Source organism: Canis lupus, chromosome 18 (genome assembly GCF_048164855.1).
Source record: "Canis lupus baileyi chromosome 18, mCanLup2.hap1, whole genome shotgun sequence".
Classification (NCBI taxonomy): domain Eukaryota; kingdom Metazoa; phylum Chordata; class Mammalia; order Carnivora; family Canidae; genus Canis; species Canis lupus.
Window position 1 is genome coordinate 14,541,910 of NC_132855.1, and position 23,107 is coordinate 14,565,016.

The 23,107-nt window shown below is 39.7% G+C and overlaps 1 protein-coding gene and 1 long non-coding RNA gene across 4 annotated transcripts in view; one reads left to right on the forward strand and one right to left on the reverse strand.

Moving 5' to 3' along the window:
- The window catches only part of NPSR1 (neuropeptide S receptor 1), a 145,240-nt gene that overhangs the window by 107,423 nt on the left and 14,710 nt on the right, over positions 1-23,107 (reverse strand). For both annotated transcript variants that reach the window (XM_072783515.1, XM_072783514.1), the window contains exon 2: positions 10,184-10,316. In XM_072783515.1, coding sequence (XP_072639616.1) covers positions 10,184-10,316 — 133 coding nt within the window. The remainder of the gene's footprint in view (positions 1-10,183; positions 10,317-23,107) is intronic.
- Positions 6,204-23,107, forward strand: part of LOC140608697 (uncharacterized) — a 33,339-nt gene continuing 16,435 nt past the window's right edge. The window contains exon 1 of one of the 2 annotated variants that reach the window (XR_012010667.1): positions 6,204-6,288. This is a non-coding gene — a long non-coding RNA (uncharacterized lncRNA). Of the gene's footprint in view, positions 6,289-13,642; positions 13,993-23,107 lie in introns of those variants that run through there. The other variant, XR_012010668.1, reaches the window with a different exon arrangement.

Consider the following 23,107-nt stretch of genomic DNA (forward strand, 5'->3'; position numbering starts at 1 on the left):
AGAATTGCTTTGAGGTAAAGCTAATTTTATTTACTAATATGAGAAGATTTGGCCCTATCAGAAAAAAGAAGTTATTTGAATGTGTGCCAAAAAATATGTTTTCTATCTTTCCTTTGTTAAGCACTCAACGAGAGTTATTCTCATTAGCTCCTCTTCTTTATTGCATTTGAATAAAACAGACAAGTCAGTCTTGAAGATGATAAATGACTAATAAATTTTAATTGGCACTTTAGCTCATAAAATATAAACAGTCATTAAATTCATCCAGAAAATTGTTAGAATGGAAGTACTAAAAATTGCAGAATGTGCCAAAATAGCAGCTTCAATATCTTCTGGTTTCCTTCCATTCTTAAGACTAATCCTATAACCAAAGATCCTAATGGAATATATAGAGAAGAATTAGTTAAGATTTTTTTGAAGGGGTCATAAATGTGGAGAAGAAGAAAGTGAAAATGAAAACATATGAAAATAGACACACAGATAAATGAAATAGTACATAGAACCCAGAAATAACCCCCGCCCAACCATGTATATATGGTCAATTCATCTACGATAAAGGAGGCAGGGATATACAATGGAGAAAAAATAGTATCTTCAATGAATGGTGTTGGGGAAAACTGGACAGCTACATGCAGAAGAATGAAACTGTCCACTATTTTATACTATATTTAAAGATAAATTCAAAATGGATTAAAATTTGAATATAAGACTAAAACCATAAAATTCTTAGAGGAAAACATAGGCAGGAAACTCTTTGACATCAGTTTTAGCAATATTTTTTGGATCAGTATTCTCAGGCAAGATCAACAAAAATTAAAATAAAATAGGATTACATCAATCTGAAAAGCTTTTGCACAGTAAAGGAAACCCCCAACAAAATAAAGGCAATCTACTGAATGGAAAAAGATATTTGCAATTGATCTATCTGGTAAGCAGTTAATATCCAAAATATATAAAGGACTTACACAATTTAACATCAAAAACAAACAACCCAATTAGAAAATGAGCAGAGGACTTGAATGGATATTTTTCAAAGAAGATATACAGATGGCCAACAGGCACATAAAAAAGATGCTCGACATCACTCATCATTAGGAAAATATAACTCAAAATCACAATGAGGTATCACTTCACACCTGTCAGACTGGCTATTATCAAAAAGACAAAAAATAGCAAGTGTTGGTTAGCATGAAGAGAAAAGGGAACCTTTGTGCACTGTTGGTAGGAATGCAAACTGGTACAGCCACTGTGAAAAACAGTATGGAGGTTCCTCAAAAAATGTAAAAAAGAATTACCATGTGATCCAGTAATTCCATTACTGTGTATTATCTAAAGAATATGAAAACTCTAATTTGAAAAAATATGTGCACCTCCATATTTATTACAGCATTATTTTCAGTAGCCAGATTATGGAAGCAACCCAACACAAGTGTCCACTGATGGATGAATGGATAAAGATGTCACACAAACACACACACACACACACACACACACACACATATTACTCAGCCATAAAAAATAATGAAATCTTGTCATTCACACACAGGTGTGTTGTGTGTATAATGCTAAATAAAATAAATCAGGCAAAAAGGCAAATACCTTAATGATTTCACTTACATGTGGAATCTAAAAAACAAAACAAACTAGAAACAGACTCATACCAGAAACAAACTGTCAGTTACCACAGTGGAGAGGAGTGGGGGGGCTGGCCAAATAGGTGAAGGGGATTGAGAGGTACAAACTTCCAGTCACAAAATAAAGACGTCATGGGGATATAAAATGTAAAATGTAGCATAAGGAATATAATCAATAATATTGTAATAACTTTGTATGGTGACAGTTGGTAACTAGACTTACATGGGGACCATTTTATAATATATAAAAATACCAAATCATTATGATGTACACCTGAAACTTATAGGATATGTCACTTATACTTCAATTAAAAAAACATACAGATGCAAAATTAAAACACTTGTTCCATTCAAATGCTCTGGTAAATGATGTGTCTTTGCTTTCACAATATAGGAGCTGCTATAGTCATTATGGAGGAAAAAGATAAAGTAAGTTTCCTCTCAAATACCCTGGCTAAGGTGGAAGAAAATTCTCCTTTTTAAATAATCAAATTATACTTAAATAGGTTCATAAGTATCATTAACAGATGAACAGAAAGAACCCATGCCCTCAAGGAACTGGTTATGATTCTATAACTATTGTAAGCCGGCAAGGCTTTTATTTTGGAGGATCTTGTTAAATAAGAATCAGTGTGGATCTATGCTGGTGGCTTCTAGAGCATTTGTTTCATGACATATTCCATCATCTTTTAGTCCTGGGGGACCTAAAAAGACATCAGTCAATTTGAAAGCCACAGAAGTGTCTTTCTTTAATGCAGTAAGTCCACTTCTACAAGTTCTCCTACATAAGTAAATGCTCCTAAGATTTAATAGTGAGAAGATTCATTTCAGAATTGCTATAACAGCCAAAACTTGGGGGCAGGGTGGGAGGACGTAAACAGTCAACAATAGGAGTTTATCTACTTAATGGGACAGTCATCCAATGGGTCATTGCGATGTACAGAGAGTGTGCCAAGATAAAAGGTCAGAAGAAGATAGCATGACGCTGAAAGATGCATTCTCAAAGTAGAGGAATAGCTAGTCAAGCAGAGATTCCATAGCTAAACTTCTCAGTTCTCTGTATAAATTAAAGTATGAAAGACAAGCCATGCCGGAGATTGCTACTTACCTCTATTCTCTCATTATTCCTTAGGAAAAGAAATCTGGTTTCATTCTGGCCAAAGGATTCAGGTTAAAAACAAACAAAAACATTTCCCTGCTTCTTCTTCAGTTACAGATGGCTAATGAAACACAAACAGAAATTAATGGGTGGAAGTTCTAAGAATGTCAGTTAAGAGGAGGATAGATAGCTGGCACGGGCTTCTCTTGTCTTTCCTCTCCTCTTCCTTCCTATTGACTAGATTTTGTGCACGATGGCAGGAGTTCTAGCAGCCACTTTGAACCAGGGGCCCTCCATACTGTGAGCTGACTTTGAGGTTGGAAGTCCTTGAGTATGGAACATGGTTCCCCAGTGATAAGGAAACATAATATTAGCCCTGGACTGCCTACCTCAAGAATTCTTTACATAAGAAAAAAATCAGTCCTTATAAACATAGGCCACCATTATCTGGATATTATGAATATGCAGCTGATTCTAATTCTAACCGACTTAGAATAATTTAGTTGGTTGACTAAATAAAAGACCACACAGAAACTGAAATGTTCCTCAAAGAATCACTCAAGGCTATTGGTCTATAAATAGGAGGCTATTCTCAACAGGTGAGTGATGATGGAAATATTATTTAATGAAGGGCATTAGTATTGTCTTACTCAATAATAACTGTTAGAACATATTTTCCTCCCACAAAAAAAAAAAAAACAGGTAAGACGCTTCAGAATTTAGTTTTCTAAATATTTGTGGCACTGATGATGTCAGTTGAATCTGATGATTTAAGAATATGTGTGTAAGAAAAAAATTGATCATCCTTCAAAGGAACACCTGAGACCCAAAGCATGTCTGAGCTAAGTACACTGTCCTGAATAAAAGAGAAGAGCAGTTGAGGCTTGCAGCGAACTTCAGGCTTTTTGGAGAACTTTGCACTTCAGCAAGTGACTCAAAGGATTTTAAATTAATCATTTCCTTCATTTCATTTCAATGAACGAAACAACCATAGTGGTGGCATTAACTGCTATCATTTATTGAGCAATTACTATGTACCTCACACTGTACTAAGGTTTTCCTTGATATCATCTCATTTACTGTGTTCCACAACTCGGAGAAGCCCATCCCCACTTTTGGGGAGAGGAAACTGACATTCAGAAAAATTGACTTTTCCAAAGGTACAGAGCTTGGAAGTACAATTGCTGAGATTCACACCCAAGTCTGAATAACCTAAAACTCTGGCAAACAAAATATTCATCTGAAGAGGTGAGTTTGTGGAAATGTTTATGTATTTGAAAGAAGGATTTTATATGGTAGCTGATAGAATAGATATTTTGAAAAGAGCATATCTTCATTCAGAATGTTGATTAAAATTAAAAAAACTAAAAAAATTATCAGCTATAGCCCTTCCCAAACTTTGGAACCATGACACTTGGTTTGCCTTAATGTAAACCCCCAAGGCTCCCCAAAAGATTTGAAGTACACAAGTCTGAAATGGGTGAAACGTGTCTTCAGTAACACTGGCTCCTTCCCACTCCTTGTCATCCACTGCACCCCAGGACCCTTCTCTTTCTACAAGCTCTCAGATTTTCATTCCATACTGAGAAGCAATAAGCAAAGTGAGGCGTAAGGTATGTTTTCAGAGTATTTTCACTCTCACAGCCTTCCAAGAAATCGTTATGTTGTGACGGACATTTCAGCCATTGTCAACAGGTTTGCGAGGCATTGGGATGGGGCAGGAGGATTCCTGGCATCCCATCTTGCATGGGCAGTTGTCACCTTACCAATGCTAGGGCTCACTACACAGACTAGAAATCTAGCCAGCTGGTCAGCTACAAATATTTTTAACTGAATTGCAAACATTTTCAAAATCCTTTGAGGTTTATATGCAGTGATTATATTCTCCTATCTAGGGACTGCTATGCTCTTGCTCAGTCAGTCCCCCTCATTTATTAAGCACATTGGCACCAGGCTCTCAATTTTGCCTCATTTAATCTGCCTTCCATTATCCTGAGGTGTTGCAGTATGTCCACGGACCACTCACCCACACATAGGCCTCTCGGGGAGGCCCATGCTGTGATGACTAAAAGCTCACAATTGGAAGAAAGACTGCCTGAGTTTGAATATATGGTCTACCCCTCACTGCATGACCTAGGGCAAGGTCTGAATCTCTTTGAGCGTTAATTTCCATGTCTGTAAAAAGGGGATTATGGCAGGGCTAAGTCATGGGACTATTGTGAGGATTAAATCAAATAATCTACACAAAGCATTTTGCACAGAGCCCAGTACATGGTAAGCATTTAATAGAATTTAGCTTCCGTTATGGGGGCCCTGTTGGTTAACAGTGACTCTGTTTGTGACTGTGACTCTACTTTGGCTCCCCAGTACAAGGGACACACTGAGTTACAACAGCTCTGCAATATTCCCCTGAGAACATCTTGGATCTCGAGCACACACTCACTTCTTTCCAGCTGTTTCATTCCAGGGCTATCACTAAACCCACCTTAACACTATGTGGCGACCTCTCATTCCTTGACTCTCCACTGTCTCTTTAATTTTCTGACCTGTCCTGATTTCATCTCTTTCTTTAGTCATGGTCTCTGCGGTCTAACATTTACATCATCCTCTTGACAAGAAGTTTAACTTCCTTGCTTTACTTTGCTCCCATGTTACCAACAAAACCTGGACATGGGTCAATTTAAGTATCTGTTTTCTCACTCTTACACGCTGGGACTTTTGGAGCAATCCACATCAAACGCAGTGGAGGCCTGCACCAAGCTAGGATGACAGAGGACGTGCTCATGGATGCACTGAACATCTTAGCAAGGCATCCAAAGATCCTATTTATGGTTACCCCTCATTTCTTTCATCTCGGTCCCCCATCCATGCTATGTTCTGCCCATATTGAATCACTTGTAACCCTCTGATGCACCTAGCTTTTCCCCTCTGTTACGACCTGAATGTTGTGTCTCACCAAAATTCATAATGTTAAAGCCCCAATTCCCAATGTGACTCTATGTGTAGACAGAGCCTTTATGGAAGTGCTTAATGTTAAATGAAGTCATAAGGGTAAGGCCCGGATCTGACAGGATCAGCAGCTTTATTAGGAGACACCAGAGAGCTTGCTTTCTCTCTCTCCATGTGAGGACAGAGTGAGAAGGCAGCCCTCTGCAAGGTGGGAAGAGCGCTCTCACCAGAACCCCATCCCGCTGGCACCCTATCTCACACTCCCAGCCTCCAGAACTCCGAGGATACAAATGTCTGTTGTTTAAGCCCTCTGGGGTGTGGTATTTTGTGACGGTGCACTGAGCAGACTAAGAAATCCCTGCCTTGATGCCAAGAGAAAAACACCTATAAAATGATAGCTATATTTATGCAAATGTCTTGGCATCACAGGGACACACTAAGAATAGCAGCATCTTTATGTGAGAACAACTCATTCATGCTGAGTTTAAGCCAGCAGCCTCTGTTTTAATATCACCCTGATAGGGCCAGTGTCTTGTCAGTGATTTTTCCTCATACAGAGAAGCTTGATACATGCTCCTCCGAAGGAAGAATTTCAGCGATAAGCAGGTAGGAAGACAGGCTGATCTTGACTTTTCTCCTATATCTTTTTTTTTTTTTAAGATTTTATGTATTTATTCATGAGAGACACAGAGAGAGAGAGAGAGGCAGAGACACAGGCAGAGGGAGAAACAGGCTCCATGCAGGGAGCCCAACGTGGGACTCGATCCCGAGTCTTCAGGATCAGGCCCTGGGCTGAAGGCAGGCACTAAACCGCTGAGCCGCCCAGGCTGCCCTTTTCTCCTAGATCTTGGTGGTCATCTGATAATCATGTAGATCAGGTTCTATGGGCTGGGCTTGATATCATTAGGAAATTTCCTTTATATATTCATTTGCATTATTATTGCTCCTGAGGCCTATAATGTTCCAATTTTTGGGTTTCAATGGTTTGACGACATCATGGTTTATAATTTTCAAATTATTATAATAATGGAAACTGGAGAAGAAAGTCCTAACAGAACATTTTTTTTTTTTTGCAAGAGAATGCATTTTAAAACTTGGACAAACATGCAATTTGTCTAAACCATTATAAATGATAAGCTCCCCCTCCTTGCTCTCAGTCTCCCCAACCCCATCCAAAAAGCTTAATGTTCCCTTCACTTATTGAAAGTGGGATTCACACTATGAGATGGGCTGGGATTTTCTCCTGGCACAAGCTTTTCAAATTCTGATTTTAAGATTTTCTGTATCAGTGGTTGTAAATCAGTGGCCCTTAGGCCAAATCTGGCCTGCCTGTGTGGCTTGTTTGATCAGCCACAAGAATGGAGTTTGAATGCTGTAGGTGGAGTGTGCATTCTCTACTTCCCCTGGGTGTCCATCTTTGCCTGTCCCTTCCCTGGGCTCTTTCATACATTGGCTTCTGAAGGCATTTGAGGTGGCAAGTCCTGCTCCATATTTTGTAAATAAATCTTTTTATTGAAACAGACTACATAAAGTACACAAATCGTAAGTATATAATTTGGTGAATTATCACAAAGGGAACACACCCATGTAATTACAATCAATATCAACAAAAAGAACATTATTACCGCTAGAATCCTTCTGTCTTCATTTTTGTTTTTCCCCTAAAGCAAGCGCTGAGACAAAGATATAGACACCCATGTTTTAAGAAGCAGAGTGAATATCTGAATTTCTGACATATATAGATAGCTTCATCAGCTGTCTTTGGTTTGTGTTTCCTTGTTTTATTATTTTTATCCTTTTACTTGACTATCCTTTTACTTTTAACTGGTTTTGTCCTCTATCCTACTGAACCATGCCCCCAAATTATTTTGAGGCAAGTCTAATATATATTATCAGTTTATACTTGCCAACGCTTCGGTATGTACCCTTGAAACATAAGGACTCTTTTTAAACATAAGACACTTTGAGTAAACACAGATACTTTCAATTCAAATCCAATATGAGGACTTTACTTAAACTCATCATTTTCATGTGTGTTCTCTTTATACTTGTTTGATTGATTTTGATCTTGTCGATCTTTATGGTACTTTATGAATCTGTATTTTGATGATTTTCAGGATTTTGGTAAAACTGTCATTATAACTTTAAATATTATTTCTGTCCACTCTCTTACCTTTTTTGGGGGAATCCTTTTCCCTGGGTCAGTGTGTTATTTTCTGTCTGCATTTTCCATCTTTATGTTTCTTCATGCTTCAATCTTATTATTATTTTCTAACCCGTCTTCCAGTTTATTAATTTTCTCTGCAGTTATGTTTAATTTGCTGCTATACCCATCTATTGTATTTCTAGCTTAGGTTATTTTACATTTTGCAGTTAGTTCCTAAACTTTCCGAACCTTGGCCAAGCTTTCCTTTCTGCAAATTCTTTATTTAAAATGCTTCTGATCTGACCCCTTGGGTTTTTCCAGGAAGAATTAGTGAATATAAAACAGACTTGAACATTCATGAGAAATTAAGCCTGATTAATACAGCAGAATATGAGGCTCCTGGGTTGCTCAGTTGGTTGAGCATCTGCCTTCAGTTTAGGTTATGATCTCGGGGTCCTGGGATAGAGCCCATGTCTGGGTCCCTGCTCCATGGGGAATCTGCTTTTCCCTTTCCCTCTGTTTCTCTACCTGGTTGTGCTCTCTCTTTCTCTCTCTCTCTCTCATACACACACACACACACATAAACAAAAAACAAATAAATATTAAAAAAAAAACAGCAAAGTATGGATTACACTAGAACACACAACTTTTTAACAACAGATGGTGAAATTTCAGTGATTCATTTGTTAATTATTTTTTGCAACACTAAATTGCAAGCTGATATCCTTGCCACCTGTAAATTCTTACCCTCTAAAAGAGCACACAGCTCTGTAGAATGTGGGTTACAGCATAGTAATTAAGGAAATATAATGGAAGTAAGTTATTATATCATCATCCAGGGATTTTGCATCTCAGAGTTTGCTGGATGATCATGATTATCCTTCATTCCTACTGTCATAGAAGTGAAAAGTGGGCCTCCTATTTTCAGGAAAGGTTGAGAGTTGTTTTTTTCTTTTTTCTTTTTTTCTTTTTTTCCCATCATAAGCAGCACCTTTGTGACACAAGCTTCTCTCATTATCTCTGTATTTCTCAATAGTGCCTTTGGTTTTCATTCTGGTCACTGTAGCCCCGTTCAAGAGATGGGAGGATTTCAGGCTATCAACAATATATGGCTAAGGTTCTCCCGTATGGTGAGATACGGGAGAACGTATTACGGTGCCATATTTTTCCTATATTGTGGCTCAGGGCTAAATTTCTAAGAACCCCCCATTGTCCTTACTGCAACTGAGAGTATAGCACAGGTTGAAATGTACCAAACAGCCCATTCTGACGATCATCTACCATTGCTTCTTGTTAGCATTTAATACTTAAATTTTTTTTTTTGCATTTTCCCTATGGTTTGACTCAAATTAAGCTCATATCACAGCCGTCTTGTTCCCAGAGCTTAGGAGTCCAAGTCTGTCTTAGACTGGACCCTCCAGGAATCCCATTTGTCTACTCTCATTTTTGGCCTGTAGAAATAAGACTCCCTCTCTTTGTTTTCTTTCTTTTTTTGGGGGGGGTGTCATTTATTTATTTGAGAGAGAGTGAGAGCAGGGGGAGGGGCGGCAGGAGAGAGAGAATATCTCCAGCAGACTCCCTGCTGGGCAAGGATGTGGGGTTTGATCTCATGACCCTCAGATGATGACCTGAGCTGAAATCAAGTGTCAGACTCTCAACCTACTGAGCCATGCAGGTGTCCGTGTTTTCCTTTTGGACATGACCCCTTCTGATTTGGGCTCTACTCATCTTTGTGGGAGTTTTTATTTCACAGATCATTTTTAAACTTGAGAATGTTTCACCATTCCCCCTCTAAGTGTGATGCATTCACACTTCAACTGTACTGGACATTCCCCAAATCCACATTTAAATTATCCTGATCCCAGATATTATCTTATGTCCTCATATTGTGCCCACCAGTGGTGTTACATATCACTTATATTTCAAAAACAATGTCCACAGACTTCAATCTGCAAAGAAGTACTTGAGACTTCACATTTGTTATTGAATAGAGATAATTCTGGTCCATTTGCTGGGATGTATTCTTTAAACTCATAATATGGTATGATATTGTCCTATCTCCTTAGTGAACTATGGAGGCTGCTGTGTGGAGAAGGGTGAAACCCCAAAGAACCCCTTGGTGGCACTGATAGTGGTATTTTCAAGTGTGTTACATAGTAAGTTATTTTTATAATGGAATCTTAAGGATATATAGATGTGTTAAACTTGCTGAAAGAAAACTCCAAATATGGGTTTTGTATCCCTATAGAAATTACTCTCAAATCTGCTGATGTCTTTTGGATTTGATAGTATGCCATTTCTAGTGGTAAAATAATTGAAAGTGAGGAGCCCAGGAATTTTGCACAAGTGACTTACCTGTGATAGCCAGCTGAGTCACAAAGAAGGTCATTCTTGACTTCCTCTTCCTCCTCCATGTAGAGAACAGCACCATGGAGTTTCCAACAACGGTGAAAACAAACAGGACCCACAGAGTTATCAACTGCTCGGTCTGTAAGAGAGAAAGCAACACAAAACCAGTGTACCAGTGAGAACCAGACTATTCTATGGAATGCAAGGCTCAAGCTTTGCTGCTGAAATGTCTCCTGGTCTCAAATCCTCACCCATCAAAGCTCTACTCACAAGGGAACAGGGACACAGTGGTCCTTATTTACATTGATGGCAGTATAAATTGAGGTAACCTTAAAAAAAATCTACTTGGAAATATATGTCAAAAGACCAAAAAAAAAAGTATGTATATTCTTAGGCCAAGCAATTGTTTAAATCCATGTGAAAGGGGATCCCTGGGTGGCTCAGCGGTTTCGTGCCTGCCTTTGGCCCAGGGTGCGATCCTGGAGTCCCGGGATCGAGTCCCGCATCGGGCTCCTGGCATGGAGCCTGCTTCTCCCTCTGCCTGTCTCTCTCTCTCTCTGTCTATCATAAAATAAAAATAAATCTTTAAAAAAAATAAATCCATGTGAAAGAATTTGAGGTGTGAAAAAGAATACTAAAATAGCAAAGATGTGGATATTTGTCGTAAGAATAAATTGGAAATTGTTTAAAGATAAAAGATAGTTAAAGCACTTCAGTTCAGTGAACTATTATGTAGCTATTAACAATGGCAACCATGAAGATGATGCAGCAACATTAAAAATGCTTAAACTATAACAGTAAGGGGAAAAACATGATAAAATTGTATATTGGGTGTGATTATAACCCTGCAAAATTAATACATGTAGAGAAAAGACTGAAGCATACTAAAATGCTAAGATTGGTTATTTTAGGGTAGTATGATTATGTATTATCCTGCTCTTTTTTTTTTTGACGGAATTTTATAATATAGTGATACTGAAGTTTCACTGAGTAATATATAAATAGTAAATAATGGTGGAAAAAAAAGCAGAAATGCTACTCATTTAAAATGCAAGTCCTTTGTAAGAAGTTTTCCACAATTCCTTCAAATGGAGCTTTCCATTTGTCTAAAATCCATGGCCCAGCATATGCAGAGGCCCAGGCCAGGATACTGGGATAGGCTGGACACAGGGACAAAGCAGAGCAAGGCCACAGATGGAGAACATGGGGCCAAGGGGATCCAGAGGCAAGCTTGAAATCAAAAGCCAAGAGACATTAGCCCAAACGGTGGGGGCAGAAGGCTGGTAAGAATGCATAAGTCTAAATTTGGAATCTGAAGGGCTTCTCTTACTCAGTGGAGCTAGGAAGAGCCTGAAGACACCTAGAATTTCATGTGTCAACTTGGCTAGGTTGTGACCACTTGCTTGGTGTTCACACAAACAGTAGGGTAAAATGTTGCTCTCAAAGGCATCCTGTAGATGTAACTAATATCTATGTTCCACTTGAGTTTAAATATACAGCAGATAACCTTCCATTATATGGGTGGGACTCATATTTCAACTCATGAGCTGAAAGCCTTATGAGCAAAAGCTGAGTTTTCCCAGAGAAGGAAGTCTTCTCCAAGAATTCTTGAGAAATATAGAAATTATGCCGGAGTTTCCAGCCTGCTGCCTCCTTTATGAATTTCAGACTTGCCAGTCCCACAATCACATGAGCAACTTTCTTAAAATAAATCTCTCTCTCTCTCTCTCTCTCTCTTCCTATTGGCTGTGTTTTCTGTGGAGAACCTTCCTATACTCTCTAAATATCTGAGGCATCACAGTAGCACTTTTTCTTATATTAAATTAATTTTAAGTTATGCAGTCACAGATGCATTAACTCTTCTTTAAAAACTATAACAATTTAAGGGTACCTGGCTGGCTCAGTTGGTAGAGCACATGATTCTTGATCTTGGGGTCATGAGTTCAAGCCCCACTTTGGGTGCGGAAATTATTAAAAACAAAACAAAACAAAACAAAACTCTAACGATGCAGATAAAGCTCAAAGCCCCTTTGCCACCACTCTGTGTCTTGATAAACTACCTTCTTCAAGAAGGTAAATGTTATTTTGATGACATTATCTTTCCAATCCTTTGACAGATACTTTATAAGCACATGTACACACACACACAATCATAGCAAATAAATAGTATTATGTATGTGGATCAGCAATTTGGTATTTACTATGCTCTGTATATATTGTGCATATTGCTTTTCTCAGTCATTTGGAGAAATGGGTAAATGAAAGGTGATACTTTTATACAGTGCAGTGAAATATTTAAATTAAAAGAAATGGATTCAATTTGTTGAAACAAAATATGTTGACAATAGAGGGAAGCCTCTAGACTGAGAGAGCAGAGGGAGCTGGTGAGTGGACTGAGTCAGCTCCATTCTTGAAGCCACTAACCTGCCCAAGCATCACTGGGGTTCCCTGGTGCTGCCAGGTAGATTTAGACCTGGTCTGGCAGGTTCCAGGGCTGGGGCATGTCCTCATGGTCTCTCTTCCAGTCCTATCCTGTCCAGAAGTCTAGGCCGGCAGCTAGGGTCTCCATGAGTCCTATATTTTATCCAACTAATATTTAGGTTCTCCATCTTAGATTTACAGATGGGTTCCTGAGGTCATGGGGAGAGGCCAGGGCCTTGAAAGTGCAGATGGTGGAAACAAGGTGGTGTTGTGGTAGTGCTGAGAGGGAGGGTATACACTGGAATGGGAGGACTGCAGTGTTGACAACCTCTGCTACCTTGAAAGGCACAGGTGACAGATACTTCCAGTAGCTCACCAATCTCCCATTCTGTTGGCCGAAGGTCTCAGTGACACGGTGATGCTGATGGCTGATACAGGTGGGGGCCCGGGTGGAGGATGAGGCACCTATGTCCCCAATGTGGTCCTAATATGGGGCGCTATCAGGAGCAGTGATGGGGTCCCAGGAGTGTTCATGGTTCAGGAAAACATTAAGGGGCCCCTAAGAGGAGCTGGTGTGGGCATGCAAAGTCCTGTCAAGCCCTGCTGAGGATACAATAAAGAGATTTTCCAAGACTTTTCTCCTGTTTCTTTCAGGAAATCTATTTCACTGGGAGAAACATTTCGATGCCTTAAAGCTATTTTTTTTTTTCAGATTATAGAACAGTGTGTCACATCCAGCAAACTTCCTCAGCCTGGGTGATGGGGGTGTGTGTGTGGGAAGGGTTATTTCCACACTTGTCCAGTACCAAGTTGATCTCTATTGAACTCTTTCAGCGTCAGATGAAGAAGAAAGGGAAAAAGTTAGGATGTTTGTGATGTTTCTTTGCCAGTTCAGAAATCCAGATCTCCACGGTGAGTGGGCAGAGAGCAGAGTCTGGGAGCAGACAGAGGAGGAGGCATGCCAGTCTGCGGGCGACGGTGGGGTGTCGGGAAGGTGGTGGGTACAGGGCTGTTTTCCTTACACAGACAACTCTGTCTTCCCCAGCACCCCCCACGGCTCTGCTCAGCTGCCCACGTCCCTTGGTTGGATGAAAGCAGCTGGCCATGTGTCCTGGTGGAGTCTGTGGCATTCGGTGGGCTTCCCACAGAAGTCTGCGCCACCTCAGCCACCTGGGGCAGGCCTCCGCTCACTGCTCCTCCAGGGAGTCTCTCTGCCCCGCCCTCAGGACGTCCTACCTGCTTTAGATCTCATAGAAACTCCCCCCAATTTTGCAGCAGGTGAGGCCAAACTTTCCTATTTTCTGCTTCTGACACAACTTTTTGTCAACCCAAATTATACGCTGAAGGCCTTCTGGATGACGATTGGAAGAGGAGATTTAATCAACTGAACTCAGGTAAATTTGAACTAGAAGTCAATGTTTTTTGTTTTTGTTTTTTTCCAGAATGTCTCTCCTCCTCATGCTCTCCTTTCCTCACATAACTAACTGCCTGTGGTAAGTGCAGGGAAGCCTCATTGCCAGAAAATGTTCACCCAAACACTGGAGTGGGTAAACGGTTTGCTTTTCACACGGTGCATTGGTGATTATGCTGCTGGCACCGAAGTTCAGGTGGCCAGAAATCAAGTTGCTCGGCGATGGAGGACACCTCTGGCCTCTCAGTGGGCACGGAACAACTGTGTGCTTTGTCTTTGTGTGGCACAGTTCTGACCCAGGCAGCCAATATCGTCAAAGTGGGCTTGGAGCTCACATCTGCTCTGCTGGGAGCACAGAGTGACAAACAAACACTGCAAATCAAATTATCCTGGTTAGATATATCAGTGACTTGGAAGTTGGGCCCCAGGAGGGCTGGCACAGTCGGCGCTAGCCAGGCCGAGCCTTTTCCTCAGAAGCTTTGCAGTAACTGTGCTTTGGGCTAGCAGACCCATGGCTCTCGGTAAACAAGTCAGAGTCCATCCTCCTTGGGATTGGATGATGTCTATAGGGCAGGCCGAACAGGTCCTGTGGAATCAGGCCCCCTGCTCCTGCTTTATTGTTCTCTATTTGAAGACAATCTCACCTTAGCTCAGAGCCTTCAGCACATTTCCAGATGGAAATGGAAGAAGTTCCCCATCCCTTTCCTGTTTTCTGGAGACTTCCTAAGAGCCACACTCATTTACTTGTATATTAATTCATTCAACATCCATTAATTGTCTATAGTATAAGGTGTTGGCACTCCATGTAGAGTATATAAATCATACTGGGCCAAATTTAAATCCTGTTTTATCAAGTAGTACCAGGGGCAGTAAGTACCAAATATCATTTGAGATGCTTTACATATTGCTCATGGAATCATCACTTACTTGTAGGATCATTTATTCATAGCGTTCTCACCCATGCCCGCACAAACACAAACACACACAAATCCTAGGGTAATATGAAGATTTGGAAAATTATGGCAATGGGAACTGAGGAAGCAAGCCCAGAGGCATCTGAGTATCACAATCAGGTGAGCGTTTTGTAGTAAAGTGGGTAGGCTTTGAAACCAACCTAGCTTGGGATCAGACTCTTTGCTACTCCCTAGGTGTGTAATACAGAGGTAAATGACCTCTCTGAGTCTGTTTTTTCATTTATTGAATGAAGATAAAGATAAAATCTGCTGCAATAGATTTTAGGACACTTGCGATAGATAGATAGATACGATGATGAAAACACAGACTCCTAGCTTAGGGCCCTATGCACAGTATACACACAATAAAAACTGGTTTATCTCCTTCCTTAGTTTCACACACGACATACAGGTTTGAGGAGTGATTTAAATAACTCACAGTCTTTTCAGGACAATGCTTGAATTCATCCTGTTCATCCTACTTTCAGTTCCCCCTTTTTTGGAATGTCACCTGAGCCTAACGGGCCCTCCACCCTGGCCGCCTTCCCCCAGTTGAGGATGGTGTCCCAACACCATTCTCAAAGCTATTGCAGGAATATAGTTGGGGATCAAATGCCCCCTAGTGGTCATGTGAGGCAAAATTCCAGCCAGATGCTCAATACTGAGTAGAATAGGTGGGTTTGAAATTTTTCACTGACTAAAGACTACAGTGTTATCAACTCAGGTACATGGTTGTAGGCACAACTAATTGGTTTTCAACCTCAAAGCAATGAGGCCATGCAGTGACGTCATCTCTGCAGATCAGAAATACGAAGACCTGGGACTTAAAGGGATGAACTACAGCATTCCCTGGCTGATACTTGGGTTTTCACTCCATAGGATAGGCTTCCAGAGCCAAAAGGATGCCTCTGAGGGGAGGTATTAAGTCTAGGTCACCACCCCAGATTGGCATTCCGTCTTCCTCGTAGAAAGTGCTTAATAAATATCTGTTGGATGGATATACAGCTACTGACAAGAGAAAGGGTACTTACACGTATCACAGAACGGATTATCTGAAATGGGAATTATCTCAGGAAATACAAGACATTAAGTTGGGTGACACTAGTTAATGTTGGTTATGTCAGACTTGTCTGGAGGGGAAAAAACATGATTTATACAAATTCAAGGAATGGCGATCCTCCTTTCCAGAGGAGTCGTGGAAACTGGAATTAAAAAACAAAAAACAAACAAACAAACAAACAAAAACAGCATCTAAAGTATCTTTAACAATATAGGGTACATGGGAACTAACACTATTGGAGTGAATCACATTAATCTAGCACCCGACTTACTTAGTTTGTCATGTATAGTAGGTGCTTAATAAGTTTATTTTTAATAGGTTTGTTCTTTTTTTAAAGATTTTATTTATTCATGAGAGACACACAGGGAGAGGCAGTGACATAGGCAGAGGGAGAAGCAGGCTTCCCACAAGGAGCCTGATGTAGGATGTGATCCCAGGATCCTGGGATCACTACCCAAGCTAAGGCAGACCCTCGACCACTGAGCCACTCAGATACCCCTTAATAAGTTTGCTCTTGATTGATTGTCATGTACCAAATATCATTTGAGATGCTTTACTATTGCTCATGGAATCATCACAAATGGCCAATGAGATGTCACTGTCCTCAATCTTATAAATAAGGAAATGGGGCTCCTAAGATACCTGGCTACTAAGCGATGCAGCAGGGATGTGAACACAGATTTACTTGACTGTAAAGTCCATGCTCTGCTTACTATACTATAGGTTTTCTGTCCCAATTTAGGGCCAGGATTGGTGAAGGTAACTCATTTACTTTCAATTTTCAACTGGGAAACAGTTCTTCATTTTCCTCTGACCCAAAATTTGTCTGAAGCTGGGTTTCTGGGGCTGGGTCAGTTTCATGACCGTGTCCAGCAGGACTGAATGTAAGGTCAATGCTCAAAATGTGTTTGGATGGCTGGACACTGCAGCCGGGTATGGCTTCCACACAGCTGTAGTCATAAATATCACACAAGATGCAGCTGCATCATCTGTCCCAGGAATCACAGAACTTTCTGTACCCCTTACATTTTCATGGCTCATTTTGTGATTATTGTTATTTTTGTGATGTTGAAGATGAATCTCTCAAACACAGGAAGGAGCAAATATATCTTACTTCCCAAGAGAGGAAATGAAGTCTCAGAAAGGTTATGATTCAGCCGCAGTTCTCAGGGAGCAGCAGGCAAAGAAACTCTGCTCTCTTGTCACTGAGACTCATATGCCACCTGTCATTCACAGCACACAGGCTCTGAGGCTGCTCAAAACCCTATTAATTTGCTTAGGTGGGCTGCAAATATCAAAAGCAAAGATCCGAGAATGTCTAATTCCATTGAGGATGAATCACCACTCAATGCAGGGAGCACACAATCCAAAGTGAGACAGGTAGGAAGAGACTACAAAGCTTTGGATTCTAATTAGACTTGGGGAATGAGATACATTGAGAGGATCTAGAAACCCCTGGGCAGTAACCATTTCTGCATGGTTGGGAACCTCTCATTCCGGAGTTTGTCCCAACTTCTCCCCATGTCTCACCCCACCTGCTGCTTCAGGGACACTGCCAGGGAATGGTTGACTAGAAGGCTTGGAGGTAAGACTGGGCTTGCTCCAGCATGCACACCTTGGCTTCTTCCCCCACAACTGCCTCCTCCTAATGATACCCCTTTTGAAGATCGGCATTTTCACCCCCCTCCCAGTAACCACCTGGGAGACACCTGTGCAAATACAGTTGAATTACTGTCATCAAATCACCTATCTGCATTCACCTTTTCAAGCTATTTTACCTAGAACTATAGGAATTCGATCTAGGAGTACCCGGGAGAGCCTTAATTTCTACTAATCAATGATCAATTATGAAAAAATAATTACTATTGCAAAAAATAAGAAAATTATATAAAGCTATATACAAGTGTGGATGCTAATTCAAATTTTAAATTTTCTGTAAGGCTTTTCATATCACTTTATCAGGGGACCAGGATGGATGTAGGTTGCTCTCCCTTATTATGGACTGGTGGGACAAACTGACAGGGGGCCTACTGCTTGAAAAATCAAGAATGTGAATGTGATGGGAGGTATTGTCACAGCCCGGGTCTGTTGAGGTTGAGAGCATGGCTGTGGACGAACATTTATTGAAAATCTAGTTCTAAAGTTCAACGTAGTTTAGGGTTAGAAGGAAGGCTAAGGCAAGCAGCTCATAGTCTGATGGTAGAGGCATAAATGTAAAAAAAAGAAAATTATTGTGAGCTACTACAGTGGAGATTTTGTAGAATTCCAAATAAGAGACATGCAGTCAGACTTGCAGAAAGACTGGTCACAGTTGGTCAAAAGGTCTATCTTGGAGAAATTAATATGTGAACTGAGTCTGAAAAAACGCATAGAAGTAGCCAAAGAAAGAGTGCGGTGTCTGAGAAATAAATGTTAGGCAGTGAATCACTACTCTGGGTAGTCGCAATCTGAAGGAGATAGAATTGTTGTGTTCTGTTACTAATGATGGTGGGGTTGAGGGGTAAGGCAAAGGCAGGTGAAGCAATGAGGACAACTGGAGAAGGTTCCAGATGGAGACTTCTTTTCTTGGTAGCAAGTTCTTTTAACTCAGGACCAACACCCAGGATGGACCTTGCCCATTTAAAATAGTTGGTTTTTAGGACACAGGTCCAATTTCTCATTGTTAAGCCTTTCGTTGTGATTCACTGCCTAACATTTATTTCTCAGTTTAGCCTCTAGGACATATTAAATAACTGCATCAGCTCTTTCTACTTTGACCAGAAAGGGTTACTTATTGGTCTGGAGTGTTTTATCATTACTTCCATGGGTTATATTTCATGTTTAATTAGCAAAGTTAATTTCCCACTGCCTAATCGTTCTCATTTCAATCAGGATTTGGTGCATGGGCCTGCATCTGGATGGGACTGTCTGATTCAGCTTTTTGATTACTAGTGAATCCTTGAATTCCACCCGCAATTGAAACACCAGTGCCCCACATTCATTTTAATGTAAATCCCTTCTTGTGATTCATTCTTGGATCACAAGAGGACCTCTAGCATTAATCACAAATAAGGTGCATTGGAAGTTTCGGGGCAATTAAATTCCAGGATTCCATCTGAATTCCCATAATATATCAGACCACAGATATTAGAAAATCATCTGAAAACCCACTGGGCTGCAAGTTCAGGTAGTAATTAATATTTGTTGAACAAATGAATGAAGCTCCTGCTATGTACCAAGAACCGAGATTAACATTTAAATTGCTATTTGAGCTCTAGACCCTTGAAATAGAAAACTAACATTTAGATAAATTAGGTCCAAATCGATACAACATAGTAGAAACTAAATAATTACTGTGTAATAAAAATACCAAAAAAACTATTCTTCCCGGTGATCCACATAATTAAAAAAATGAGCCTGGGGGTGGAGGGGATGGTGCCTGGGTGGCTCAGTCAGTTAAGTGACCTACTCTTGGTTTTGGCTAGGTCATGATCTCAGGGTGGTGGAATCGAGTCCAAGATGGGCTCCAGGCCCAGCAGGAAGTCTGCTTGAGATTCTCTTCTCTCTCTCCCTCGGCCCTTCTGGCCCTACTCAGGTGCATGCACACATTCTCTGTCTGACGCTCTCATAAAAATAAATAAATAAATAAATAAATAAATAAATAAATAAATAGTAAGTAATTAAGTAAATAAGTAAGTAAGTAAATAAATAAATAAAATCTTTAAAAAAATCCCCTAGGAACTTGTTTTCTGTTCTAGGGGTACTACTACATGGAGGCAAATCCCTCAGGAACCTTTCTCCCTGGGAGGCCAGTGCAATACAGACTCTCATACCTTCAATCTGTATTTCCAGTCCATCTAGGAGGCTCACAATCAAGTAGCTAAAAGAAACAGGGAGGACTTCAGAAAATAAAGAGCAAGAGCAGACCTGAAGCCAAGATATGGAACAGATGAGAATGGGTAGTAGAAAGAGGTATGAGAGGTGCTCAGTATGAGGATTCCAGGGAGATCATCCTGAACTCTTGGTGACTTCATTTTTCGGGGCACCTAAGTTGGGTGATTTGTCAGAAGAGTATACATGGCTAATTGTTAGTTTGCACCCAACTCATTCAGCTGGTGGTTTGCCTTGGTTTCCATTTGCCCTTTGGTTCCCTTGCCTGCATTTCTGGGTCTCCTACATGTTCTCTGAGTCTTGTAGGCCTCTCCTGCCCAGGGTAGGGCATTAGTGTGTCCACCTCTCATTGGTCATTCCATGGGAGCCTATCTGGGCCTACAGATGCAACCACCCACCTACCTGCAAGCATCACTCTCACCTGAGCCTCTTGGATTTGATGGGATTGGCCATATCACCCTGGGCCAGGAGTCTTGGTCACCCAGCGGGGTCCAGTTCCCTAAAGACTGGTCCTCTAGGCTGATGCCTGCCTCTGTCTAAGCCACTTTTCTACTATTCCCCACTTACCATGGAAGTCTAAGCACACTTTGTGATTCAGCCTATCCCCGTGATGATAGAAAAATGATGCAAGAGTGGAAAAGTAGATTTTTCAAAGGAACAGAAAACTCACAGGTTGCATGCATAATTCAGAATTCACTATCAAAATCTCAAATGGGGCTGAGGTGGGAAAAAAATTATAAGGAGAGCAATATCAGAGAGTGGAGAACCACATGAAATGAGAGAATTGTTAGCACTGTTCCAAAAAATTCCTGAATCCAACTGTGGCTCTGAAAGTACATACCCTTAATTATTTAAAGACCAGCTCCCTCTCAACCGCACAGGAGTCATTGCTAGAGAGCTACTGGCAGCTCCCCAGACCTTTCCATGTGTGAGCCTCAGGGGCCAAGACATTCTCTGGAACCCCTCCTCCCTCTATTTAGCATATGTTGCTGTCACCAAAGGTGTCTTGCTTTCAGATGCCTTTTAGAACCTCCCTCAAGGTTTCTCTACAGGAAGAAATTGATCCTTTCATTTGCTTTTATGGAAATGCAATGCACAAAATATATTTGGAAGTCTGCGTGGTATATTTTATAGGGTTATTTTATTATTTCTGGTAATAAAAATAATATGTGTTTATGGTCAAAAATACTTAAAAGAACAAAGACAAAAACACACCTTCCAGAGAGGATTTCTCACTTTCCCATCTTCTTATATTTTCTTCCATATTTCCTGAGTATATATCTATGTAGCCTATACAAGTTGGAACATATTATGCATACAGTTTAATATGATTTAAAAAAACTTTAGCATTGAATGAAGAGCAATGATTATTGCAGGTGCATAACATTCTTTAATATTTCAGCCTGTGATTATATCATAATTTTATTCTTCTATTGTTAGATACCTATGGAAAAAAACAACCTAATGCTTAAAACCATGTCTCAACTTTCTTTGAATATATCTTTAGTATTCTTATGGTTCAATCCTGCGAGCAGAATTACTAAATCCAAGTGAGAATATACTGTTGGGCTTGCATGTATATTACCAAATTGCTCTCCAGAATAGTTAGGTTAATTGTCCCGATTTACTAACAGTATTACAGAACTGTTACACGCTTTACATGATATTTTTCTTCAATCTTTGCCAATTTGATATGCCTCACTGTTAAGTGTGTACCATTCACACCACTGGCAAGCAATATTTTTATATGTTCTTTTAACTCTGCATTTAATCTAAAATTATTTTTATTTCCTTTGCCCATTTCTCCATTAGAAACATCTTTTTTTTTCTTCTTGGAAACTCAAATATTAAAGGCTTTAATCATGTTGTATTTGTCATATAACTATTATATATATATTATGAGTAGCTATAATATTATATATATTTAGTTTTATTGCCAATAATCTTCTGTTTTTGTTTCCCATTCAATTTTTATTTTTAAGCTTAGAAAATTTTTGCTTATCTCAATAACAGTCTGATAATTATACTTGTTTATATTTTGTAAAAATTTAGTTCTAAAATCCAACTGAAATTGATCTTACAACTTCATATGATACAAGAATCATCACCCACCTGTCCACCCTCTATTTTATTGACAAAATATGCATTCCTTCTTACTGATTTTTGCAGTTTCTTTGTAGTATTAAGTTCATTTATGTACAAGAATTTTATTTTCAGGGCAAACTATTTGTTATTATTGATCTGCCAATTACTGTGCTAATTCTGAAATATTTTTGCTTAATGCAGATTTATATTTATTAAAAGTTGATAGGGGAAAAAAATCCCTCTTCCTCATTAGCATTTATATTAAAATCTCTTAGTTTTTCTCACCTGTTTTTTTTTATGAGCTTTTGAGTTATTTTGTCAAAACAAAACAATCACACTGAAGTTTTGACTAAAATTGTTTTAAACATTATAAGGTAATTTGGAGAGAATTGACATTTTCACAAAATTTAGTCTTCCTATCTTGAAGCACCACATGTTTTTTCATTTATTCAAATATTTTATATATTTCAGTAGTGCTTAGCATTAAGAATTAATGCTACCTTAGGTTTGACTAGTGCTTTCCAGTTCCTATTTTATGTTTTGACTGAGATATCCAGAGACTATAGATCTGTCCTGGCTCTATCATTTACTGGCTGTGTGACCTTGGGAACATCACTTTACCTTCCTCGGTCTTATCTACCCAAAAAGGTGGTTCTATTAGGTTATTACACATGTTCTGTGGGAAAAGAACATGATGCATCATTTTCTGAGGTGTACTTCAAAGACCTTTGCCTCCATGGCATATTATTAGAGGTAATGTCCTAATATTCTATGGTCAAATACATTTGGGAAATTTTGATTAAGCAGAATTAAACTGGTTTCTTTACTGTAAGATTTCTCAGAAGTTTAAATATGCTTATACATTATATACAATGAATATACTATATGCTCTTTCTCAAACTTTTGTGACCATAGTCCTTTTTTATATGCTTAGTAACTCACATAATTAGAGTTCTGTGGAACATCTTTAGTGAGTTCTGTTATGGTGGAGAATGCATGTGCTTCTGAACCAGATCTGGCTGGGTTCACATTTTTGGACAATCAACTATTGTATGAATTTATCTTCTATGAGCCCCACCTTTTGTCTCTGTAAATCGAGGATAATAATGCCTGTTTCAGAGTTGCAGGAG